The sequence below is a fragment of the Hippocampus guttulatus genome, chromosome 13 (genome assembly GCF_054856545.1).
Source record: "Hippocampus guttulatus isolate MCC_2025c chromosome 13, RoL_Hgut_1.0, whole genome shotgun sequence".
Lineage (NCBI taxonomy): Eukaryota > Metazoa > Chordata > Actinopteri > Syngnathiformes > Syngnathidae > Hippocampus > Hippocampus guttulatus.
The window spans coordinates 16,681,463-16,707,411 of NC_141273.1; the positions used below are offsets into that span (position 1 = coordinate 16,681,463).

Below are 25,949 nucleotides of genomic sequence, written 5' to 3' on the forward strand. Positions count from 1 at the left end.
CCCGGGCCATTCTACGATTAAAACGTTTTGACGTAAAAAAAAAAAAAAAAAGCTCGAATCCCTTGCGGACACGTTTTTTTTCTCTTTGCCGTCTACCTTCCAGTCTTCCTTAATTTGTTACGCCTTCCTTCTTCTGTACGGAAGCACACAGCAATACTGAAATAGATGTATTCACAAAGTTGAACATTAGGGACACTTTTGCAGGAACGGCTCCAGCTTTTCTTCTTCTCTCCCGGGGCTAAAAGCAGACTTGACTGTTACATAAGGGCCCGAGAAAGTAATTTATAACTAATGTTAAGTCAAATGCTGTCGCGGCTAAACTGGGGCTACACGTTAAACACTGGGATCCGATGGTCCCTGAAGGCACCGACCGTTAGCCACTCGCGCGCACGTCGCCCGTCAGCGCGTACGTGCTCGTGATCGAGAAGGAAGAAGAGAAGCGAGGCCAAGTGAAGGAATCCCGAAGTTTCTGACGAGTTCACATACTCGACTCAAGGAGGAGTTGCCGGCTCGAAAACCTCGACGCGGGGAGGGTTTGAAGGTAAGTACCGACCGCCCTCGGACGACTTTATCGGTCTCTCGCCCCAGCCGTCGGCGTTGTTTGTTTGGGTGGCGGCGTCAGGGGGAAAGCGGAACTAGCTTTAGCCGACTAGCTCCTGGTCGGCTCCGTGGGGGCCACTTTGCTCGGATCCTGCCGGTCGTCGACGGCCACTTTTTCAGCACAATGTAAGTGACTTTTACTCATTTTAAAACAGTCTTTCCTCATACTTGGTTGTTCGGGTTTCACCGGCCGATCTTTAATGTCGTTGTCTTTATTTGATCACTTTCGCGCATGCTAGTCATGCTAACGTCACCTGTTTCTCAAGTTAGATTTTTTTTCTCGTGATATCACTAAATGCTTCGATTAGTACCGGTGGAGATTTTTATTGCGCGTTTTAATTAAAAAAAAGTACAATTGTATCTTGTTTTCTCTCATCCCCTAAATATGAATTATATTAGTATTACATATTTGTTAGTTGTTAATCTTTCAAGTTACGATTTTAAAGCCCCCTCGCCCTCCCTGAATTATTTCCCATCAATGACTCCGGAGGAAAAAGAAGACTTTTCTTCGGTGGTCTGTGTTAAAGCGTCATCGTGAGGAAAAAGCATAGACGTCATTGTGTAGTGCACCAAGATCTGGTGGAACAGGTTTGGGTAGAAAAACCAGAACTCGAGTCGGCACGTCCACATTGGCCTTTTCGAAAAGCCTTGTTGGTTAGAGAGGCATGTGGGCCAATTGAATGCGTGGATGTTTATGCGCAAATGCTGGCCTTTAATTGTTTAAGAAAACAAAACAAAAAAAAAACTTGCCCCTCCCGCAAGTATCCCAAAATTTCTCACATCTATATGGATGCAGTATATTATCAATATTTAGGCTCGGCAATATGGCCTAAAAATAACCCCCCCCCCCCCCCTTCATAAATAGGTTTTGTTTTGCTTTGACGATTGCGCGATTCAAAATGTTTTGCTTTGTATTTTTTTTTCTACTGATATCAAACCAAAGTTTCGACTTCAGCAGAAATAATACCATGAAATGTTTTAAATTTTAAAAAAATGCGATGCATTAACCAGTCGGCCACCATGCTTTCTTTAGTGCCAGTAAATTATTGTTTTTTTTAACTCTACTAAATTGTTTTTTTTGGTCAATTTAGCTTTCATTTGTTAGAAAGGGAGCATGTTTAAAAAAATTAATAGACTCTAAAGTCATCCCGACAAGCTGATGCTCCCTCTTCCTTTTTGCCGTTTCCCGTTCAAAGTGCCATCGCTGCAGCTTTGACTCCAAGGAAGCGGGCGACGGGTTTCCAGTAAGCAGAATTCCTCCACGGTTTCCTCGCTCCCCCGATGGCTTTGTCGAGTTTTTGCCGTTTGTGTGCCAAAATGCGGCAACCGTTGCACCGCTTGAAGGAAGGTGTGGGGTGGGGGGGGGCGACGCTACATTCACAGTGACTTTGAACGCACGGCAACGTCCTCGGAGGAGAGCAAGTCGGGGCTTGCTGATGCCGTCTCGATGACTTTTCGATGCCCGCAAACGGCGTTCAACTGTCACAATCGGCCTGGATTGCGTTTTCGTTGCGCTAAACCGCCGTGATGCAGTAAAATCTCACAAGGCCTGTCAAACGTTGACTCGCAGCCATAAAAGAAAGAAGCAAAGGAGATCACCGAGGATGGACCATTAACTACCTCCGGATCCCGAGAGTTGAAAATCCAAACATGAAAAGGTGCCTTGTCGTAACCTCAACATTAAAGCGGGCACGTGTACACATGAGCCGAAAACCAAATTACTTTAATAAAACTAACAATAAGAAAACAAATGCTTGCTAAGCCCCTCGAGTGCACGAACTAGCGATGGCTCCAGCTCACACGAGCCACTCAACCCGCAGAACGTTCACAACTCGCGCTTTTCAAAGCCGCAGAACTCCGGGATGGCAAACCCGAAGCGCACAAGACGGTGCCTGCTCGCCACGTGCGCGTTGTCATCGGTCGAGGATTTGATTCTCAAAATGATTTGATAGCTGCAGCCTCAGTCAAGTGGTAAAAGTGTTGTGGAATGGCTTGACCCAGAGGTGTCGCCTTCATTCCCATGTTTGCCTCCGATTGTGGTCAGATGTTGACTTTTACAGGTCGAAAAAGTGGCTAAAAGACTGACTTTCTAGTCCTAAAGATGTCGGATGTTGACTCGACAAACTCCATCTTGTGACTCTCTGCGTTGCTCTTTGTACTCATAACCGATCCATTCCAATTTCTGTTGGCAGGTGTCAATGTTCAGACTCGTGACGGCGCTCCGCATCTGACAATGGCTGCTTGTCGGCAAAAAAAAAAAAAAATAAAATCACGATATATATTTTTGGGACTCAAAAATCTGCCATTTTCCTCAAATTGGAGAGCCGATGGCAGCCATTTTGGACTAATTTTTGAAGGCCAACAGAAAATTGAGTTCTGTGCCAAAATAAGCATGCAACTTAAAAAAAATAAAATAAAATTTAAAAAATGTAAATTTCTACCTTTTGCCATTCTTGAGAAAACAGTTGAACATCGGTAAGTTTCTTGAAAATTCTCTTTTCCGAGGAACAATCTGAGGAAAAAGAGCTTCAAAGTGAAATGCAGAACGTTCACTTTGATGCTATTTTTATTGATTGATTGATTTATTTATTTTTTCATTTGCGAAGCCTCAAACATCTCAAGCATGCTTTCCCACGAAACCACGCCAAAAGGGCACTTTGAGCGCAAAATAAGACGTTGATTGCAAGAGAAACACTGCACTGACACATGAACTGTGCGTGAACTTTGCGCGAACGTTGACCTTCCTCCTTGCTCTCACCACGACACTGCTTTCGCACTTGCCGCTCACGCGGGATCGCCGTACCGAATACGCCCACGCTCTCACCTTCCGTAGATCTTTTCAAAGCCACTCCTCCCATCCTGTGGCGATTGATCATGCCGAAATCATTCCCCAAGCCTTAATGCTTCATGAGGGAGCCATTTTGATGGGTTTTCTCCACCGAATAACTCGTGGCGCTCTCTCGCAGGCCGCAGACTATCGAGCTCAGTACCACGGGAGGAGCGTCCAAACTGGACAGCGGCAACATGGACGACATGACGGTGGAGCAGATCGCCGCCCGGGCCAACCAAGTGACGGACGAGGTAACGCCAGCGCGTGAGCAAGGCGTCGCCCGAACCGGAACGAGCCCATTGCAAATCGGCGTCTCGCTGACGCCTGGAGAATATTTACAAAGCATCCTGCTCAGCTGGCTGGCGCCGCCTTTTGTCAACAGCGTCGAGACATTTTGTTGATTCAACAATTTGCACGCCAGGAAAAAAAAATGGCGCTTTATTGTGATGACCGGGGAACGATTTGAGAAAAAAAAAATGGGTGTGGTTTTGATGCCAATTAAAACTAGTGAGAGGTGCGTGCGGCTCCCAATTGGTCGGGACTATTAATATGCGCAAACGGAGTTCTGGCTTTTGTCGTAACCTCGTAATCATGGGCATACCGTTGCAGTATTTCATGCTGATTTTTTTTTTTTTTTTGAAATCTCAAAGCTTGTCACTGTTCAATCTTGGTGTTTTATGCAATGCGCTTACGCTAGTCTGTCAACTTTGAACGGCTGCTACTTGATGACCGACTTGTGCCGCTTCTCCTGCTTGAACGCGTGGGCGCTCGATGACGTCATGTTTTTCTGTCTCTTCCTTCCTTCTGCCTTCGCCCGCTCGGCTGACATCCCTGTCGCCTTCTGCTCAGTGGAGGTCAGAAACGAGTTAACTATCAAATGATGTGCATTGAGAGATCATATGAGTATTTTGCACGTGCCCGGCCGGGGTCGCTTATCAATCAAAATGCCAATGTTCTTGCTATTCTCGGTGATCGCGGGTCATGGTCATCAACAAAGGTTAAATCAAGGCAACTAGACTCTTCTTTGTTGAAATGTTTGGATCTATGTTTTCTTGTTTGTTTGTTTTTTCCTTGTCTGAAAACATTCAAAAAGTGACTTGGGCAGCTCTGCTAAAAGGTGAACGAGATCTTATTTTGTTATTGTTTTTTTTTTTTTGAAGCATAGATGAAGATGCCTCGTTTTGATCGACACCCTCAAAGAGATCTTTTCCTTGACTTCAGTCTTATTGTCTTGGTCAATTGTTTGCTAAAAATAGAAACGCGAGAATGTCGCACACCTGCAGCAGCCGCCTTCCCAAGTCATTGCCTGCGTCGTGTTTTCCATTCCTCGCGCGTTTGTCACCTGACAAGTAGGCGGGGGGGGGGGGGGGTGATGGTGGTGCCTTCGTGAATAGGAATGGAAATTCAGAATCCAAGATAACATGTATCGGCCGTTCTCCATTTTGTTTTTGTAGTCTCTGGAAAGCACGCGGCGGATGCTGCAAATGGCCGAGGAGGTGAGACCCGACGACCGCCCTCGTCATCGTTCGGCGATCCCGTGACTGAACAACCAGAAGGGAGCTGACAAACATTCTTGCATTGCATCCTCACCCGGTTAATGACGCCCTGCTCTTTGCTGTTTGCAGAGCAAAGAAACTGGCATTAAAACCATGGTGGTCTTGGACCAGCAAGGAGGTGTGTGTGCGCCATTTGCCCGGGGGGGGGTCCACTGTCCTCCGAAAAGTCAATCAGTCTATTTGATGTTGTTTGGTGGAAGACTTTCTTTTGTTTCAATCAAAATGTCGGCCACGGTGTGTAATGGCGGCGAACGCCGCGCTGATGTTTCAGAGCAGCTTAATCGCGTGGAAGACGGCATGGACCAGATCAACCAGGACATGCGGCTGGCCGAGAAGAACCTGACCGACCTCGACAAGTGCTGCGGACTTTGCGTCTGTCCGTGCAACAGGTCCCAAAACGCGCCTCTGCCCGTCACGATGCCGTGACCCCTGCGCAGTCGCAAAAAGTCAAAGTCGCCCTCCCCCCCAGAGTTTCATCCATCGAGAACGACTCCCGGTACAAGCGCACGTGGGGAATCGGAAGCGGACTCGACAGCGAAAGCAACGGCGACGGTTCCAAAGTGGTGTCGAAACAACCCGCGGGCGTTCGGAACGGTCAAGCCGGCCAAGTCAACGCGCCGCCGCCGTCTGGGCCGTACATCAAGAGGCGAGCGTTCCACCTTTGGGCCCTTTCCTCGATGGATTCTTCGTGTCATAGATTGTTTTTTTTTTTTAATTGGGGATTACAAGCCGGATAAAGTTGAGCCATTCAAACATTTCGGTCTCTGGAACGGCGCTTCTTACTGGGACACTTGTCAACGTTTCAGGATAACCAATGACGCCCGCGAAGACGAGATGGAGGACAACCTGAACGCTGTCGGCGGCCTCATCGGCAACCTGAAATCGATGGCGGCGGACATGGGCACCGAACTCGACAAGCAGAACAAACAGATCGACCGGATCACCGACAAGGTAACATGGGTTCCCGTATCTGACCAAATATCCAATCCCCCGACCGTTAGATCATTAAAAAAATATATATATATTATACAGTATATTTAGATACTTCATGCATCCTGTGCAAGCAACATTGTTTGCATGCGTGTAGTGCATTTGTTTTAATCATTTAGAACAGAGTGCAAACCGAAAAAAATTAGCAGCTTTGAAGAAGTATTAAAATAAATGTTAATGTAGAAAAATATCACCACTATTCCCTTAAAATTCTTGTTTTGTTTTTTACTGTTCTATTTGGGTTCAAACATTTTTCCTGATCATGACCACCACTTTGGTTTCTCCCCCAAAATATGACTGTCATCTAATTATGTCTTGTGTGACATTACAACTTTATTTTTGTAAGATTATGACAATTCTTGCAGGATTCCAATTCATTTCTAAAAAAAAAACATTACCGAATGATTCCGATTTTTTTTTTCCTTCTCCTTGACAATTTTGACTTTATTCATGCATGATGACAGCTCCCCTCCCAAGTCTCCCAAAAATTACTTTCTCTTGTGGTGACTTTTTTTTTCATAGCATTATAACTTTGAGAGTCATATTTCTTCACTCCACAAAAAAGACAAATTTCCAAATGTGTCATTGTGTTTTAATTGCTGCTCACTTTTTTTTTTTTTTTTTGCATCCAGGCGGACATGAACAAAGTACGCATTGACGACGCAAACCAGAGAGCCACCAAGCTCATCAACTAAGAAGCCAGCCGCTCTCTCCATCCCCACACACGCATACACCAGCACAGCCACGCAAGAACACACAATAGACTTGTGTAGAATATAGAGAGGACTAGTGAAAGGACTTTTTTTTTTATAACAAAAAATCAATTTAAAAAATAGCTTTCGACACACACACAGGACTGTCACGCAAGAACACAAGCTCACTATGCAGAGCGCCAAATGGTTAATGTATGCAGGATCCCTCAAAAACTTCCAACCGCTTTTAAAAATGGCCGCCTCTCGGCAGCAAAAACCTATTGGGGAACGCATTGTTTTGTCGGTGCCGCTCTCGACATGGCTTCCACCAGTGGACTGGTTCTATTCCCCCATCAATGGTTATTGTATGTCTAATTTCAAACCATGCATCTATTTAATTATTCCTTCAAGCAGAGCTGTGAATGAAATCACCTCCCCGGTCCCCTTTTTAAACCTATTTAAAATTCAAAATGTGCTTCCTCCCTGCCATGTCCCCGATACGTGGCCCGGTGTCCGAGGGATCGGCAAGTGGACAAGTGGATTGTCATGTAAATATCCTTGTTAGCGATTAGCATGCTAGCATTCAGGTCTGGTGATCGGTGTAAATATGTTCGCTCAGCAGCACAACATTAAAAAAACAAAAGCCTCTTTGTTGAATTGTTTGTACTCTGTAATAAAGCTATTATTCCAAGTATGAATGTCATCTGCTCAGTCTTTTTAAATATGTTCGCTCAGCAGCACAACATTAGCCGAAAAAAAACGACCACGTATAGTTATAGTAAGGCGTTTTCTGCCCGAAAAAAACGACCATGTATAGGAAGGCGTTTTTTGCCGGGAAAAAACGACCATGTAAAGGAAGGCGTTTTTAGCCGAAAAAAACGACCATGTATAGTAAGGCGTATTTAGCCGAAAAAAAAACGACCATGTATAGTAAGGCGTATTTAGCCGAAAAAAAAACGACCATGTATAGTAAGGCGTTTTCAGTCCGAGAAAAACAACATAGTAGTAGGCGTTTTTAGGCCGAAAAAAACGAAATGGTATAGTAAGGCGTTTTTGCACGAAAAAAACGAAATGGTATAGTAAGGCGTTTTTGCACGAAAAAAACGACATAGTATCCATCCATCCATTTTCCGAACCGCTTGATCCTCACTAGGGTCGCGGGGGGTGCTGGAGCCTATCCCAGCCGCCTCCGGGCAGTAGGCGGGGGACACCCTGAATCAGTTGCCAGCCAATCGCAGGGCACACAGAGACGAACAACCATCCACGCCCACACTCACACCTAGGGACAATTTAGAGCGTCCAATCAGCCTGCTATGCATGTTTTTGGAATGTGGGAGGAAACCGGAGCACCCGGAGAAAACCCACGCAGGCCCGGGGAGAACATGCAAACTCCACACAGGGAGGCCGGAGCTGGAATCGAACCCGGTACCTCCAAACTGTGAAGCCGACGTGCTAACCACTGGACTACCGGGCCGCCCACGACATAGTATAGTAAGGTTTTTTTAGGCCGAAAAAAACGACATCGTATAATGTGTTTTTAGCCCGGAAAAAAACACATAGTGTATAGTAAGGCGTTTTTAAGCCGAAAAAACAACATAGTAGAGTAAGGCGTTTTTGCACGAAAAAAAAGACGTAGTATAGTAAGGCGTTTTTAGGCCGAAAAAACGACATAGTATAGTAAGGCGTTTTTAGCCCGAAAAAACGACATAGTATAATAAGGCGTTTTTAGCTCGAAAAAACGACATAGTATAGTAAGCCGTTTTTAGCCCGAAAAAAACGACCATGTATAGTAAGGCGTTTTTAGGCGGAAAAAACGACATAGTATAGTAAGGCGTTTTTAGGCCGAAAAAAACGACAGTATAGTAAGGCGTTTTTAGCCCGAAAAAACGACATAGTATAGTAAGGCCTTTTTAGCTCGAAAAAAATGACCATGTATAGTAAGGCGTTTTTAGGCCGAAAAAAACGACATAGTATATAGTAAGGCGTTTTTAAGCCGAAAAAAAACGACATCGTATAGTAAGGCGTTTTTAGCCCGGAAAAAGCCGAAAAAAAACGACATAGTATAGTAAGGGGTTTTTAGCCCGAAAAAAACGTCATAGTATAGTAAGGCGTTTTTAGGCCGAAAAAACGACATAGTATATATAGTAAGCCGTTTTTAGCCCGAAAAAAACGACATAGTATAGTAAGGCGTTTTTAGGCCGAAAAAACGACATAGTATATATAGTAAGCCGTTTTTAGCCCGAAAAAAACGACATAGTATAGTAAGGCGTTTTTAAGCCGAAAAAAACGACATAGTATAGTAAGGCCTTTTTAGCTCGAAAAAAATGACCATGTATAGTAAGGCGTTTTTAGGCCGAAAAAACGACATAGTACATATATAGTAAGGCGTTTTTAGCTCGAAAAAAACAACATAGTATAGTAAGGCATTTTTAGGCCGAAAAAACGACATAGGATATAGTAAACGCCTTACTATACATGGTCGTTTTTTTTCAGGCAGAAAACGCCTTTCTATACATGGTCATTTTTTCGGGCTACTATACATGGTCGTTTTTTTTCAGGCAGAAAACGCCTTAATATACATGGTCGTTTTTTGCGGGCAGAAAATGCCTTACTACATGGTCGTTTTTATCAGCTCAAAACGCCTTACTATACATGGTCGTTTTTTCGGGCTAAAAACGCCTTAATATACATGGTCGTTTTTTGCGGGCAGAAAGTGCCTTACTATACATGTTTTTTTTCGGCAAAAAACGCCTTACTATACATGGTCGTTTTTTGGGCTAAAAACGCCTTACTATACATGGTCGTTTTTTTCGGCTATAAACGCCTTACTATACATGGTCGTTTTTATCAGCTCAAAACGCCTTACTATACATGGTCGTTTTTTTCGGGCTAAAAATGCCTTACTATACATGGTCGTTTTTTTCGGCAAAAAACGCCTTACTATACATGGTCGTTTTTTGGGCTAAAAACGCCTTACTATACATGGTCGTTTTTTTCGGCTATAAACGCCTTACTATACATGGTCGTTTTTTTCGGGCTAAAAACGCCTTACTATACATGGTCGTTTTTTCGGCCTAAAAACGCCTTACTATACATGGTCGTTTTTTTGGGCTAAAAACGCCTTAATATACATGGTCGTTTTTTGCGGGCAGAAAATGCCTTACTATACATGGTCGTTTTTTTCGGCAAAAAACGCCTTACTATACATGGTCGTTTTTTTGGCTAAAAACGCCTTACTATACATGGTCGTTTTATTCGGCTAAAAACGCCTTACTATACATGGTCGTTTTTATCAGCTCAAAACACCTTACTATACATGGTCGTTTTTTTCGGGCTAAAAACGCCTTACAATATATGGTCGTTTTTTCGGGCTAAAAACGCCTTACTATACATGGTCGTTTTTTGCGGGCAGAAAATGCCTTACTACATGGTCGTTTTTTTCGGCAAAAAATGCCTTACTATACATGGTAATTTTTTTCGGCAAAAAACGCCTTACTAAACATGGTCGTTTTTTTCGGCAAAAAACACTTACTATACATGGTCGTTTTTTTCGGCTAAAAACGCCTTACTATACATGGTCGTTTTTTTTGGCAAAAAAACGCCTTACTATACATGGTCGTTTTTTTCGGGCAGAAAACGCCTTACCATTCATGGTCGTTTTTTTTCGGCTAAAAACGCCTTACTATACATGGTCGTTTTTTTCGGCAAAAAACGCCTTACTATACATGGTCGTTTTTTTTCAGGCAGAAAACGCCTTTCTATACATGGTCATTTTTTCGGGCTACTATACATGGTCGTTTTTTTTCAGGCAGAAAACGCCTTAATATACATGGTCGTTTTTTGCGGGCAGAAAATGCCTTACTACATGGTCGTTTTTATCAGCTCAAAACGCCTTACTATACATGGTCGTTTTTTCGGGCTAAAAACGCCTTAATATACATGGTCGTTTTTTGCGGGCAGAAAGTGCCTTACTATACATGTTTTTTTTCGGCAAAAAACGCCTTACTATACATGGTCGTTTTTTGGGCTAAAAACGCCTTACTATACATGGTCGTTTTTTTCGGCTATAAACGCCTTACTATACATGGTCGTTTTTATCAGCTCAAAACGCCTTACTATACATGGTCGTTTTTTTCGGGCTAAAAATGCCTTACTATACATGGTCGTTTTTTTCGGCAAAAAACGCCTTACTATACATGGTCGTTTTTTGGGCTAAAAACGCCTTACTATACATGGTCGTTTTTTTCGGCTATAAACGCCTTACTATACATGGTCGTTTTTTTCGGGCTAAAAACGCCTTACTATACATGGTCGTTTTTTTCGGGCTAAAAACGCCTTACTATACATGGTCGTTTTTTCGGGCTAAAAACGCCTTACTATACATCGTCGTTTTTTTCGGCTAAAAATGCCTTACTATACATGGTCGTTTTTTTGTCAAATAAATGGTTAGCTGATTGCCCCTAAAAATACATTTGTGCCCTTCCTTTGGCAGCAATGATTTGAACACCAACTCATTGAGATGTGGCTTTCCGTTCATTAAATCCACCGTGAATCCCCTGCTGAATGGAGAAAAAGTCCTTAAAAAGTGGATAAATTAGCCCCAAAAGTCCTTCAAAGGTCTATAAATAAAAAACAAGTGGAAGAGTGGGAACCCCTTTGTTTGTACTCAGTAATAAAGCTATTCCAAGTATGAATGTCATCTGCTCAGTCTTTTTAAATTTGCGCCACAGACATGCAAACCTTGCAAAAACACACAGCCGATGTCCTTCAAAAGTCAGTCGTTTTGAAAGTCTGGGGGGTTTGGGGGGGTTCACACTCAGCTTTTTCTTGTTGGCACACAAGAGTAAAAAAGGCAGAGTCAATGATCTTGATTGGTGTTTAGCAATGATTCACTCATCACCCTCCCCCCCCCCAAAAAACATTCCCACGTGAACAGCAATTTTTTTGTGACTGAAAACAAAAATGACAACAAAAAAAAAAAAGGGAGTCGTGGTTGGCGTCACAGTAGCAGTTGATGAATAAATCCAATGAGGGGTTGTGATACTTGAGCCACACACAAATTCAGAATTCGGAATATGACGAGGTTTATTGTTGTGAAAATTAACAACTTTGCCAGAAAAGTTTCATGTTACACGAAAAATAATCAAGAATAAAGTTGAAATTTTCGGGAATGTCAAAACTCCCGATAGACTTAAAAGCAACAGTCTTACCAGAAAAAAATGACCACCTTTCAAGATTTTTTCCCCCTTAAAAGTGTTTTTTTTCTCCACATGAAAAGTGATACTTTTAAAATTTTGACTTCTTTTCTTTTTAAATTAATCTTGTGCTCCTATTTTCCACAACAAAAACATTCAAGGTTTTTTTTTTGGGGGGGGGGGGGTTCATTTTCAATTAATTAAAAGGTTTTTTTTCCCAGAAAGTATTTTACTATTCTCCTAACATTGACTTTCAGGTCATCCTTTTATTTTATAATTTAATATTACAATTTTATCGGTTATTTTTCTTTTTTTTAAGCAAAGGTACTCCGTTATTTCAAGGGAATAATGGTCAGAATTTATAGCAAACAAAAACAAATGTTTTTCTCAGAAGCATATTTGCTGTCAATAATTTTTCAAGAACAAACATTTTTGAGGAACTAAAAATGATGACTCAGCTGTTTTTCACCAAAATACGAATTTAGTATATCTTCTGTCGTTTGACCTTGCATGAATTTCTTTTCAGGAAAAAAAAAATCATGTTGGGGGCAAAGTCATTTTTTTCTGGCAAAAAAAATATATATTTGTCAAGAAGGCAAATTCCTTTGCGTGTGGCCCTCTTTTGTAGCTTAGCGCCACATGCGTCGGTAATTAAAAGCTAGTGCAGAACCTGACCATCGATTGAAATAAGTAATGGACACAGCCCGACTGCTGCTACATTGACAGAGCTTTTCCAAAGGAGCTGCGTGTGCACAGTATCGTTAACAGTTCATCACCGGTGTGTGTGAGGAACAAAAAAAAATTTGTCATACGTGGCAACCTCCAAACATGCGGCTGAACAAAAATACAAATAATTCTTTGGTTAAGTGTGAAAAGAGCTTTACTGTGCCTTCATTAAAAAAAAAAAATTGGTGACCTTTGTTAAACTGTGTTGGCTTAAATACAAGTCACAGAACCAATGTTGTTATATATATATAAAACAATTCTCAATGGTGCTCCTGGCCGATTGGGCGCGTTTGTGGCGTCCCAGGTTGCCATGGCGACGCCCACCAACCCGAAGGCCTCTCACTTCTTCTTTGCAAAGCGGCTGAACTTTTTCTCTTTGTCTTTCTTGGCAGAGGGGCCAGGTGAGGTAGAGGAGGAGGAGGCCGGAGGCAGACTCTGTCTTTTGGCCCCTGAGGGCCCCTCCGCTGCCGCCTCTTCTTCCTCCGCAGGCGATTGAAGGGCCCTCGCCATCGCTTGGCTCCAACGCTGCAGCTCCTCCTGAAAGGTCCAATGTTCCAAAAAGGGTGGTTAGCTTACACACTTGCCAGGGGGTGTTTGATTCACAATGGTAAAGTAAATATGATTTCGTCAAAAGGTTTTGTTGTAAACTTCCTGAAAAAATGGAAAAACATTTGAAAAAATTCTCATCAAATATCCACATCAGACATTTTCTAAAAAAAAAATTCCCTCAAAATTACAACTTGGTATAAATACAGCTTTGTCTACTAAAATTCCATGCCAGCCAATTTCAGACCCTCCTTGACTATTAACAATTGAAAAAAAAATCTCAAAATAAATCAGTATAAGGACTGTGAAAAGATGGGATTAAAAAAGATTATAGGGGAAAAAAGGCTTCCATGAAGAAAATGTAATTAAAATTGGTCCAGGGTACAGTGGTTTTGCATTTTTATGCTTTATGAAACATTTTTGTCAGAATTTTGGGGGGTCTTGGAACGGATTAGGGCATTTCCATGGAAAACGCGGTTCTACTTTCAAAATCTTCTAGTTAACAAATTTCTTGCAGAACACATTCATTTTTTAAGTAGAGGTACCACTGTACTCCCCCCCCCCCGCAAAAAAAAACATTGACAACAAAATTGCTAAATTGTTTAACTGTTTTTCCTGTCAAAAAAAGGCATTCCCGTTTGTTTTTAATTTTTTTTGATTTTTCTCCAAAATCAACTCACCTCGTCTTTACACTGGAACAAATATTCGCTGCCATCTTCAAGACTGAGAAAGAGGAGAGGAAAAAAAAAAGATAAGTTGACCTGCACGGAAATGGCTTTCGGTCATCGACAAGAGACGAGACGCCGTGCGCCTCACCGTAGTTTGCCTACGTGCTTCCTCTTCTTATAGTTGGCCAGCAGCTCCCAGCTGGCATTGGCCAGGGGCAGCGGGTCCTCGCCGTGAAAGGTGGCGCCCTGGCCAAAGCTTTTGGCATCCTTGTAGGCTGACAGCTGACCGGGCCTCAGAACGCAGTATAAGTTGTTCCACGATCTACAGCACGCATAATAGTGATGTGTCGTTCGCGAACGAACCGGCTCTTTGAAGTGAACGACGGGAGTCGGCTCCTAATAGGGAGCCGCTCCTAATAGGAGCCGACTTTTTTTTTCTCCTGTTTTTTTTTCCCTCCTTCGGTTAAAGCCGCACGTGATTGGTCAAGATCCGTGGTAGAAGAGGGAGGGGAGGGTTTTACACACACACACACACACACACACACACACACACACACACATACACACATACACACACACACTGCAGTGAAGAGAAGGGGGAGGAGTTAGAGACACACAACAGCAGCACACTGTAAGCAGCACACGAACAGGAGAGACAGGGAGACTAGAGAGAGCTCGATAGCGCCACAGAGAAAAAAAACAACACGGTGGAAAGTGGAAAGGTGAGAAAATGGATAGGAAATGCACGAAATTTGGACTCATTTCAACTTAATTGATAGTTCAAAGGCGGCGTGTGGAGTGTGCAACGTTAAAATATCCAATATCAAATTTTAATTCATAATTTGTTGTGTGGTAATCTTAGTGAGAAGCTTACTTATGTTGTTTTACTGTAAATAGTTAAAACTTGTTTTGAGATGGGTCTTTGTTTTTCTACTTTGTAATTAATTTTTTGTAGCACTCCATGTTGAACTCCATGATGAGTATGTTCAGAAGAATATTAAATAAGCCATATAAATAATATTTGATATACTGTACACATAATTTTACATTATTTTTGGGAGTAAATTAATTTAAGCAACAAAAAAACTGAGGAGCCATTTGGGAGTCGAAATAGCCGGCTCTTTTTAGTGAGCCGAACCAAAAGACCCGGCTCTCTAAAAAGAGCCGGAATTCTCATCAGTAACGCATAAATCGCATTCCGGTCGACAACATGAAATCTTTTTCCACCCGTACTAAAGTCATGTCAGCACTGTTGTCATGTGGCACAACCTACGAGTCTCGCGAATGGTCCTACAACCAAAGTGGCTCGTCTCACCTACTGGAGGCCTTCTTCCTCGAGCCTCCCACGTCCTGCTTGCGCCCCAGAATTCCCTCCAGCAGCACCGTCTGGGCCCGGAGCGCCTCGATGGGCAAGGTGGCCGCCCGCTCCGGTTCGTCAGCCAGCGCCGAGATGGATGCCTCAAGCTCCAGAGAGCCACTCTCTCTCATTTCGGATTCCACGGGCACCGTGGCGTCAGCCGCCGTCCCCTCGGGGATGCCCGAACTGGGCTCGGCCACTCCGGACTGGAGGAGATACGATTTTATACACTGGCATGAAAACTATTTGCGCCCTTCTCAAATTCTTAATTTGCAGTTACCCCATTTTTTTTTGTAACTAGCATCTTTATTATTTCAACCACACATAGGACCATACAAATCTGAACATATGAATACAGAGGACGTCGTACATTTCCACCCGTGTTTAGTTTCCACAACAACGTCCATACATGGCTGTGACGGCCCTTTAACATAGGAAACAGCAAATGACGTACAAACATATTTGGGGAAAAAAAGAAAAAGAAAAAAAAAACAACACACCTACAAATAAAAATAGCAGAATATTGTGATCAACAGTGACAAGTGTCCCTTTTATTGGATTTATATCCGTAATCTATAGTGACCTCTCCCTATTTGTGGTGTCATTCCCTCTTTCATTTGTTTTTGTACTCCTCCCATTTTTCCCATCTCGTTTTAAACTTCCCTACTTGGACCCTTAATATGTATGTGAATCTTTCCAACTCAAATATTTCTCCCACTATTTCCAGCCATAGGTTCTTTGTTGAAGGGTCAGTTTTAAACCATGTTCTTGTTATGGCTTTCTCGCTGGCACCCAGCAACACTTTTACCAAGTACTCGTCACTCGTCAGTACATTTCCTTGATTTATATCGCCCAGATACATCACTAAGCCGGTCTTTGGTATTTCATAACCGAGTATCTTCTTCAGTTCTCTCCAAACCCCTTCCCAATAACCTTTCAGCCTTCGACATTTCCAAAATGTGTGTGCATGATCTACAGATCTGTCCTGTCCACATAACCGCCAGCACTCACTCTGCCCTTGTTTGTATTTCCCGGTCATCTCTGGAGTTATAAAAAATCTCATGATATTTTTCCAACCAAACTCCCGCCAACGTCTCGAAGCGGTTGTTGATTGTTGAATCCTGCACATATTTAACCATTCTTCTTCCGTTATCTCGGTTTGGAGTTCTTTTTCCCATTTCTCTTTTACATACAGAGTCGAATTCCCCTTGTTCAACAGGAGCCCTTTGTAAAGGGACGAAATCACGTTACTCTTGCCCCCGTTATATGCATCCATCATTATCTGTATTACATCATGTCTTTCAGTTGTCGTACCCATTTTTATTTCTTTTGTATAGTAGTCTCTAACTTATAGATACCTGAAGAGGTCGCTCCTTTCTAGATCAAACATTTCTTTCATTTTTTGGAAGGTCGGCATCTCCCCCTTCTCTATCATCGTACTCATCGCTGTGATACCTTTTCTTTCCCATCTTTTGAAACCATAATCTTTCCCTGGTTGAAAGTCCTCATCATGTGATAGCCACCTTAGGATTTTCACCTCCTTTTCTAATTTATTTTCTTTTACTATGGTGAACCACATATTCAAAGTGAATTTTGTTATTTGATCTATCAAGCCCTCCTTTACCCGAAATAACCTTCTGTCCCCCAACAGTGTTTGAGTCAGGTATCCCTCAGCCCTCACTTCAATTTCTTTCCATTTTGCTCTATACTCTCCGTTACACCAACATGCTACTGCTCTGAGTTGTGCTGCACGGTAGTAATCCTTAAAATTCGGTACCGCCAATCCTCCCTTCTCCTTGGGTAGTTACCCCATTTTAATGTTTAAGATCATCATTTCAACGTAAATCTCAGGCAAAGATTACCCAAGAACACATAAAATGCTCTTTTTAAAATAGTGATTCAAGCAAACAGGTCATATGAAAACGTACTTGAGCCAAAAGCCTCAGCAGCAACAACTGAAATTGAGTGTTTTCCATGAACGGGCAAATGCGTTTTGCACGTCTCTGTGGCTTAATTGAACAAGACCGGAGGCTTTTCCAGCACAAGTTCTCAGTTCTGACTTTGACTAGGCCACTCAAAAACCTTCATTTTGGAAGGCATTCAAAAGTTTTGACTTTTGCTGGCGTGGTTTGAATCTATTCCAAAACCCAAATGCGCTTCAATTTAAGGTCACAAAATTGATGACCGGAAATTCTCAAAGAATTTCTGCTAGAAAGCAGAATTCTGAATCGTCAAGGTCCTGAACTAACAAAGCAGCCCCAGACCATCACACTATGCCTACATTTGACTCGCATTGTTTCACACTTAATAAAAATAGCATTTGAGCTTGACTTGGGTTTCCTTTGTCTGACATTTGTTTGATGAAAAGTGTCGAAATGATGCACACACTGACTCACCAGAGTCTCTTCCTCCACTGTGAAGAGTTGCGAAGACTCGGCAAAGCCCGTGTCTTCTCTCCTGCTCGGAAGAAAGTTTTTCAGCATCTTGGGTGCGCATGTTTACAGTAGGTAGTCGTTAATGGTAAGAATGGACAAAGGGTAGGCGGGCGCGGACCTGCTCGCTTGCTCGTAGCGCCGCTGCTCTTGCACAAAGCGCTCCATCTCTTGCTGCTGCTTCCTCAGCTCCAACAACTCCAACTGAGCAAAGACAAAGACCACTTTTTGTCACGTGGAACGTTTGCGGTTGTGACCCTCGCCAAAGGTCGGGCCCTACGGTGGTGAGGCGTTCGAGGGCCGAGAAGCGCTCCTCCCAGGCGGCCGTGGACTTCTCGAAGGCCTCGTGGCGCTTGAGCAGTTTCTCCACGTCGTCCACCGACTGGCCGAGGTCCTTGCTGCTCACGTGCAGCTCCTGAGCCACCAGCCAGGCCTCGGCCACCGAGGCGTCGCGCGCAAACTGGCACACCTCCAACACTACACAGGCACACACACACACCTTTAATTTCTTTGGAAGTTGCTCTGGGCTCTTTTGTTAGCATTCGTTTGATCAGTCTCTTCAATTTTGACTTCCTGGTAGGTTGGCTGCAGTCGCGAGATTTAGATTTAGATTTCTGAATGAATGTGGACCCGTCGGCACGGATGCACGCCTAAAAACAACTCCCTCGTTTGGTTCCCCTGTTTCACGTCGAGTAGTGTGGTACACACCATGTCCCCATGTCGCGACGGGCGGCTTGGTGATTGTCTTAAAGCCTTGAGCTTTAACATGCTTGTCGATATCGTTTTCTTTCTAATCTCCTATGACAACACGCTTCCATCCTGTGGTCTGTGTTTAGTGTGGTACACGCCGCAGCGCTGGTCACCTTTTAGATGGATCGACTGCAGTTTGAAGACACCTTTGATGCGAGTCAGAGGCGGGATGTCCCAAGGGTCAAATTAACTTTTCCGGGAGTAATCTCTTTTACAGTGATAATTTTGTGCACACATGTAAGAAAAAGTTCCACCTCCAAAGAAAGGTTACTTTTGGTTTGACTTTGCAGATGCTTCATACGAAACAAATACGCCTTGGAATATTTGATCGAGCCCGCTGCCATTCAAAGGTGAGACGCCGGCACATTTTCTTCTGTTCGATTTTTTGCGCTTACAAAGTCGCAGCCAGTCCCAGCGGTCGTCCCACTTGAACATCATCTTCTGACGTTTGTCCTCCAGCTGCGTCATCTTCTCTTGGATCTTTTGACGACAACAACAAAACAATGAACGCAAATCGGTGGCAATGGAAAAAGATTGCCGTCGCTCGGCGCCGACCTCGGCCGAGTCTCGGTGTTTGCTGGCCAGAAGGGCCGCGCCCAAGTCGCTGCATTCAGTGAACTTGACGCCGCGGGCCTCGATCTCCGAGCGGATGCCCTGGTGGTACTTCTGCAGAAGCTCCACGGATGACACGTCGCTGGAGTGCATACACGTTGTTCAAAGAAAAAAAATTTACAAGTACGCCAAAGGACTGTTGTGGAGTAAATCAACGACTTTGAAGCGTTAGCCCTCGTTTCAAACCCTACTTTAGTAAACTAACTTTAGGGTCAAACCCTAATTTGAAATCCTTAGACCAGTTTGAATCCCTCAATTAAAAACGCAAAACCTAATTTAAAACTCTACTTTGAAACTTAACATTAGTTTAAAATCCTTCTTGGAAACCCAAACACGTTTCAATCCCTAATTTAAAACTCTAACCTGAACAATAACCCTAATTTAAAACTATACTTTAAAACCAAAATGAGTCATACTTTAAAAACATTATTGGAAATCCAAACCCTAATTTAAAACCATACTTTGAAATGCTAACCCTAGTTTGAAACCTTAATTACAAATCATAACCTGAGTTTAAAACCCTAATTGGAAACCCTAACTCTAGTTTGAAACCCTACTTTGGAACCCAAACCCTAGTTTGAAACCCCTACCCTTGCTTGAAACCAGAATTAGAAACCCTAACCCTAGTTCAAAGTGGTAGGGTAGTTTAAGGGGTTTAGGGTTAGGATTTTGAAACCCTATATAAAAGTTTGAAACCCTAACCCCCATTTGCAAACCCTATTAGAAACCCTAACCCTAACTTATAACCCGAGTTTGAAACCCCAATTAGATACCCAAACCCTACTGTTCGGGCTCACTCCATCCATCCATCTTTTTTTGTTTTTTGCTTTTTTCACCGTGGCTTCTCCTGGGTGTCGATCTGCTGTCCGATGCTCTCCATCCAGGCCATGAGGTCGCGCACCATGGCGAAGAAGCGGAACTTGTGGGCCGTGTCCAGCAGTCGCTTTCGGCGGCCGTCGCAGGCGGCCAGCAAGGCCTGCCAGGCCTGCAGCGCTTCTCGCTCCTGCGCCTGGATGGCGTCGGCTCGCTCGGCGGCGTACTGAGCCCGCAGCCTACCCGCCGTCTCCTGCAGCTGCTCCACCTTCCGGGGGGGGGGGGGGGGGTGGAGACGCACGCGTCATGCTCGGCCCGTGCATTTTTCCTCTTTTTTTTAATGCGGTTGCATCGTGTTAAAAAACATTTTTAGTCTTAGCAATGGCAGGTAAAACAATTACATAATGTTAAATACAATACCAGTTTCATTCATTTTTCATGTCTTTTAAGAATCCAGACATTCAGTCCCAGGTAATTATTCCAAGATTTTTAAATCATTTTTAATGCGGAGGGTGATTAAACAAGAGATCAATACATATTTATGAAACACACACACAAAATTTGGAATTGTATCGTGTGTATTTTATGAATATGAATGTATTCATGTTTGTCGTTTTCCTGTTTTGAAAAGGTCATGATTGGATTTTGACTCAAATAATCTTTGGCAATGATTTTTTTCCCACACGTCCACCAGGGGGCAGCATATAAAGCCACAATCCAAACAAGGGGAAACCCTGACCTGCTTTCCCAGGGAAGTGATGTCACGTTCAAAGGCGGCGTGCATCCTGTGGAAGGACTCGGCTTTGCTGAAGTCCTCGCCCACGTCTTCGGGAAGCTCCTTCTGCTTGTCGCCGATCTGGACCACCAGCTCCTTGCCGTCGTCAAAGTACCTTCGGACCAGTGGGATTTCAAGTTCCATCCAAATCCGCCACCGTACGCACGCATCGTGTGACAATAATCGCCTCGCTTACTTGAGCAGCTCGTAGGAGGCGTTGAGTAGCTGAGCGCGCGTGTCGATGAGCTCCAGGAGGTCGGCCCAGCTCTCATTGATGAGGTCCTTCCAATCGGCCATGGCGATGGCCTCGCCGTGGCCCTCCTCGATCAGCTCATCGATGGCGCGGTTGACGGCGTCCACGCGCTTCTGACCCTGCGCGCCCGTCTCGCGTGCAAACTCTCGGAACTTGTCCCTCAGGAGCTGATGCAAACAAGACGAGGGCGTTAAAACTGCTGCTTCGGGACAAATCACCATTTACGCTTGCTTATTTTATGATATGAAAACCACGTAAAGATAATACACTTTTGATTTTTTTTTGCTTAATTATTAGACAGCGGCACCACATGTCTGTTACAATCCGGTGCTTAAAGGGCCATAGCATTGGTCCTAGTTTTGTTAGCCCGTCTATGGGATTTTGCATTGTGTGTTAGCATTAAGCTAGCAGCCTTTCATCAGACAAATATGCAAAATCTTTTGGGTTTGAAGTTTAATTTGGCATCAAACTTCAACCGGAGTGGGTCGAAACAACAGCCATCTTTTGTTTTCACTCTTGACGGTCAACATTTTGTCCAGTCGACTATACCGTGACATGGTCCAGGTCTTGACCCATCTCCTGCGAGGACGCGGCCACGTCGCGCTCAGAGATCCACTGCTCCAGGTCGTCCACCTCGCGGCTGAGCAGGAAATGTTGGTACGCGTGCTCCAGATTCCTGCGCCGGTCCTCGGCCAGCTCGCTCAGACCGGCGTACTGCTTGTCCACTTGACCCTGACGCCGGATGATCTTCTCGCTGTGCCGCAGGGAAATTGAAAAGACTCAAAAACTCGTTTGATTTGAGACACATTTCGTGTCATTTGCAGAGAAGGCGCAGACCCGTCGGGATGGTCCTCCGCGAACATGCGCTGAGCTCGCTCGGACAGGTTCCGGATGGAGTCGGCGTAGTCGTCCACGGCCTGCTTGACGATGTTGTGACGTTTCAGACTCAACATGGCGCTCTGCTCGTCCTGCGCAAGACGGGAAGACCAGATTCCTGCTTTTGGTATCACCCAAACTTGGCATTTGACCAGGGGGGGTGTGGACTTTTGCTGTACCTTGGGCTTTTCCTCGGCGATCATGTAGAGCTCCTGCTCGCCGATCCATGCTTGGGCCTCGTCGGCGTCGTTGTAGAACTGCTGCGCCCGATGCGAGGCGTCCAGCCTGTCCTTGCGTCGCGTCATCTGCTCCCGCAGCCACGGCCACGCCTCCTCCAGCTCGCGCAGCTGCCCGGCCAGCCGCTCGGCCTCGGGGCCGCCGTCCTCGCCCGCCGCCGCCGCCATCCTGCGTCCTCGTTCCAGCACCTCGTCCACGCGGGGCTGGTGGCCATCGATTTCCCTCTGCAGTGTCTGCGCAAGCCAACGTTTCACTTTGGCAATGTTCATTTTGTTTTTTTTGTTTTTTTAGAATAACAAACAATCACCTGTCACCCTTAAAAGTACCCCTAAATAAGACCAAATACATTTCAGATGTTCCAGCCGGCTTTTCCTGACATTTTCTTTGCTTTCTAGCAGAAGCCTGAAGATTTTTTATTTTTTTTTATTATAAATACCTGAAAATATTCCATCTTTTTTTTTTTAATGGTACTCTAAACTAACCCGTTTGCCACTCTACATAATCTCAAACTACCTGGTTCCTCTTAAGCAGCATCTGCACCGTTTGGAGGTCGTTGCCGTGATCTTGTGACAGAGCCAGCGGCATCCTCTCTTCAATCCACAGCTGGAAAAAAATAAAATAAAATAAAAACGACGACGGCGACAAAATGTCAGGACATCTCAATAGGAAAATAAATGAATCAAAATGATCTTAGGCTCACCAGCTCATCAGCCAGGTCTCTGTAGAACTGATGCACGGCCTTGGCCGCCTCCAGCTTGGCCCTACGTTGGGCCAAGGGTGCAATAAGCTGCTGGAATTGCACCTGCAGGTTCTGCTGCTCCACTTCCAGCTCGGGCTGCTGCTGTTCGTCACGCCCGCTGCCGCCGCCATGCATCCTCAGCGCCTCTTGGAGCTCCTCCAGTTCCCGGGCACGATCTTGCACTTGGTTCTCCATCACCTGGTCCCCAAGACAAGTGGGGGGGAGTTATATTGCATGGAGCAGCTGTGTGGAATAACTAAGGGGGGGAAAAAACACACACAAAACCTGAATGCTAACCCTAATGCTGGTCCTAACCCTAACCCGAACCATGACCCTAATTTGAAACCCTGACTTCCTAATTTCCCCTAACCCTATGCCCAAATTATAACCCTAATCCGTAACGTCCTAACCCTAACTCGAGTCCTTACCTAACCTTCTAAACCCCAAACCCTAACCCCCTAACACCTAACCCGAACCCTTGCCCCCCCAACCCTCACCCCCTAGCCATGGTCCTTACCTAAACCTAACCCTAACTCCAACCCCAACCCCTAACTTTAAACCCTAACCCTCTAACCCTAAACCTAAACTTAACCCCACAACCCTAACCCCTTCATCCTAAAGTTAAACCTAACCCCCCCTTACCCCCGAACCGGCGGTCCCACTAATCCATCACTCTTGCCGCTCAATAAAAAGTCACCCTGGCAGTTTGTTCTGCGGTAGCAAGAGCGCCATAAGAGGCCCACCTGGTGTTTCTTGAGAAGGATGTTGGCGTTGGTCAGGTCTCTGACATCTTCGCCGCCGTTACCGTCATCCCCACCCGTGCCCTGAAGCCGCTGCTGCAGCTCGCCCAGCCACTTCCTGATGTCCGCCAGGCTCTGGTCAAACAACTCCGAGCGGTTGGCGTCGAACAGCAGCCGGGCCTTCTCCTGCGTGGTGGACTCCAACATCTCCCACAGCTGGTGGAGAGCGACCAGGCGTTCTCGCACTTCCGGTTCCAACTCGGGCTTGGAAGCGATCAGCTCCTGGCCCTCCTGCACATTTGAATTGGAGAACAAAGATTGATTCATATGTATGAATGCCAGCTAGCTGAGCAGGAAACGGCTCAGCTGACAAAACAGACTCTTGCCTCATACATGTGGCGCTTGGTGGAGGTGATGAAGTAGCTACTTAAAGGTAACTGGATCTGCATCAACATTTCTAATTGTCTTCGTGCGCCCATATGTCACCCCTCTGCAAATGTGGGTGGAAATGTTTGTTTTTGTTTCATCACTCTCAATGACTTGCTAACCAGCAAACGGCGAATAAAACAACCTCTTGCCTCATACTTTTTGCGCTGCGTGCCATTAATAAAGTTAGCAACTTAACTCATTCAGTACCAGCCAATTCTGGACCAAGTCTGAAAAGACGTTCAAAAACGTCTTTGGGAGTGAATGAGTTAAAAGTGTAAGTCAACCCTAAAATGTTCATTACAGTAATACTAACCATGGTATTCTGATTAATATTGCAATTGTGGAATTGTCTTGTCAAGCTAGCTGACTCGCTAACTAGCATTCGGAAAACAACAAATCTTGCTTCATACTTTTAGTGCTTGGCGCAGGCTGAAAAGGTCGCCACTGGATCTCAAAGTTTCAAGATGTCTCTTCCTTTGCCCATGCGTCACCCCTTTACAAATTTGGGTGGAAAATGTTGTTGTCTAGCATCACACGAGGTGACTCACTGACAACGCAAGTGATAAGCAAAACAATTTCCCAATTGTGTTGGTTGGAGGAGGGTAGCTACATAAAGTCAACTGGATCTGCATTCAAAATGTCTTCCTTTGTTCGGCTCAACAAATTTCGTTGGAAATTTTGGGATTGGTTTTGTCAAGCTAGCCAACTTACAAACCAGCTAACGGCTAACAAAATGACCCCTTATCTCATACTTTTGGTTTTTGGTGGAGTTAATACGTTAGCTACATTAGGCAACTGCATTTGCATGCAAATTCGTTTCCTTTCCTTCCTTCAATTATTATTTTTATCATCGCACAATTCTGACTCGCTAAACAACAAACGGCAAACCAAAACTCTTGCCTTATGTTTTCCACGCTTGGGAGGAAAATAATCATGGTCACTATGGTGCAGCACAGTTGTACTTGGCCTCTGTCAATCAAAACTCAGCTCCAGTTCTCGTACTGGCTCTCAAGGGGTACCTGGTCCACTTTGTCCAGCCAGTCCTTGTTGGAGGCCAACTCGGCCATGAAGGCCTGGTGCTTCAGCCACTTGCTGTGCAGGTTCCTGGCCTCATCGTAAGACGTGTCCTGAGCGGTCAGCATCTTCTCATTGATCCACACGGTCAGCTGGGATTGGAAGAGACATACACTGGGGTGAGTGGACGCCGCCGCCGCCAACACATCGACGAAGAATGAGCTCTCACATCTTGAGTGTTCTGTAAGAAGTGCTGCAGGTCTAGGTTGTCTCGCAGCTTCTCCGACACCTCCTGGGCTCTCGCTTGGTTTTTGTCGAGCCTGAATGTGAAAACATATGACATCAGCAACTTCTTTCATTCTTTTTGTACAGAGAAAGGCTGTCAGAAAAAAAAAAAAACATCTGGTACAGTAACGCAAAACGGCCATCAGGAGTGTATCCTCTCATTTTAAGTGAATCGATATCCATTAGCGCTGGAACATGCCTGCTCAGATGCTTTGTGGGAGTTAATGTGGGGGAGGGCGGGGTCCTGTGTGTGTGTGTGTGTGTGTGTGTGTGTGTATGTCTGTGAGCTACACTGATCAAATTGGGATGTTCTAAACACCCAGCGAGCTTGTACAAAGCTGATTTTTAAGGGGAAATATTCCTCAAGAGTCACACAACAAAATTCTTATTGAGCACAGAAAATGCAAAACTGGTGTGTGTGTGTGTATGTGCGCGTGTGCCTGTTTTACTGGGCCTGGGAGCTTTAACCAACACCTCAATCTCATAATTGGACTTTAGTTGGCCTGCCTCCCGACTCTGATTGGCTCTTAAGTCCATTATCTGGCCAATTCAGTCGGAAGATGGACTGAGTAAACCACGCACCTGTCAGCGATGGACTCCATTTTGTCCTGCAATTTCCCCGCGTACAAGTTGCCGCCGTCCACCAGCTGTCTGCCCACCTGGAGAGCGCCATCAATCTTGTCTTCATTGGCCTGCATGGTGCTCAAAAAGTCTTCGTGTTTCTTCAGGGCCTGCTCCGCCCCGTCCAGATTGTCGGGCTTGTCCACGTGGGCCAAGGTGTATTCCTTCAAAAAAAAAAAAAAAAAAAAAGACAGGAAAACATCAAGTCTGTAT

The 25,949-nt window shown here is 44.6% G+C and overlaps 2 protein-coding genes across 6 annotated transcripts in view; one reads left to right on the plus strand and one right to left on the minus strand.

The window, feature by feature from the left end:
* Positions 1 to 396: 396 nt before the first annotated feature.
* snap23.1 (synaptosome associated protein 23.1) lies at positions 397 to 7,362 on the plus strand. Of its 3 annotated transcripts, XM_086127461.1 has the most exons (9): positions 558 to 726; positions 1,797 to 1,844; positions 3,567 to 3,681; positions 4,885 to 4,926; positions 5,056 to 5,104; positions 5,258 to 5,375; positions 5,456 to 5,632; positions 5,793 to 5,937; positions 6,609 to 7,362. In XM_086127461.1, the coding sequence occupies exons 3-9, from the start codon at positions 3,625 to 3,627 to the stop codon at positions 6,669 to 6,671; spliced, it is 651 nt and encodes a 216-aa protein (XP_085983587.1). In that variant the 5' UTR covers positions 558 to 726; positions 1,797 to 1,844; positions 3,567 to 3,624; the 3' UTR covers positions 6,672 to 7,362. The 3 variants fall into 3 exon arrangements, with proteins under 3 accessions (XP_085983586.1, XP_085983587.1, XP_085983584.1); XM_086127460.1 differs by lacking the exons at positions 558 to 726; positions 1,797 to 1,844 and adding an exon at positions 397 to 541; XM_086127458.1 differs by lacking the exon at positions 1,797 to 1,844 and having other exon boundaries at positions 591 to 726.
* Positions 7,363 to 11,728: 4,366 nt separating this feature from the next.
* The window catches only part of sptb (spectrin, beta, erythrocytic), a 29,983-nt gene continuing 15,762 nt past the window's right edge, over positions 11,729 to 25,949 (minus strand). For all 3 annotated transcript variants that reach the window (XM_086127329.1, XM_086127330.1, XM_086127327.1), the window contains 21 exons: positions 25,698 to 25,900; positions 25,060 to 25,150; positions 24,836 to 24,982; positions 23,391 to 23,678; positions 22,609 to 22,845; positions 22,422 to 22,511; positions 21,851 to 22,141; positions 21,633 to 21,763; positions 21,345 to 21,549; positions 20,739 to 20,962; positions 20,507 to 20,657; positions 19,791 to 20,035; positions 18,898 to 19,036; positions 18,738 to 18,822; positions 17,873 to 18,069; positions 17,714 to 17,796; positions 17,557 to 17,617; positions 15,119 to 15,366; positions 13,952 to 14,125; positions 13,816 to 13,858; positions 11,729 to 13,126 (listed from right to left, as the gene is read on the minus strand). In XM_086127329.1, coding sequence (XP_085983455.1) covers positions 12,929 to 13,126; positions 13,816 to 13,858; positions 13,952 to 14,125; positions 15,119 to 15,366; positions 17,557 to 17,617; positions 17,714 to 17,796; positions 17,873 to 18,069; positions 18,738 to 18,822; positions 18,898 to 19,036; positions 19,791 to 20,035; positions 20,507 to 20,657; positions 20,739 to 20,962; positions 21,345 to 21,549; positions 21,633 to 21,763; positions 21,851 to 22,141; positions 22,422 to 22,511; positions 22,609 to 22,845; positions 23,391 to 23,678; positions 24,836 to 24,982; positions 25,060 to 25,150; positions 25,698 to 25,900 — 3,531 coding nt within the window. In that variant the 3' untranslated portion in view covers positions 11,729 to 12,928. The remainder of the gene's footprint in view (positions 13,127 to 13,815; positions 13,859 to 13,951; positions 14,126 to 15,118; positions 15,367 to 17,556; positions 17,618 to 17,713; positions 17,797 to 17,872; positions 18,070 to 18,737; positions 18,823 to 18,897; positions 19,037 to 19,790; positions 20,036 to 20,506; positions 20,658 to 20,738; positions 20,963 to 21,344; positions 21,550 to 21,632; positions 21,764 to 21,850; positions 22,142 to 22,421; positions 22,512 to 22,608; positions 22,846 to 23,390; positions 23,679 to 24,835; positions 24,983 to 25,059; positions 25,151 to 25,697; positions 25,901 to 25,949) is intronic.

Coding starts and splice junctions, on each gene's coding strand:
- snap23.1 (XM_086127458.1), top strand. Junction 4,927..5,055: donor TGCTGCAAATGGCCGAGGAG/GTGAGACCCGAC, acceptor TGCTGTTTGCAG/AGCAAAGAAACTGGCATTAA. Junction 5,938..6,608: donor TCGACCGGATCACCGACAAG/GTAACATGGGTT, acceptor TTTTGCATCCAG/GCGGACATGAACAAAGTACG.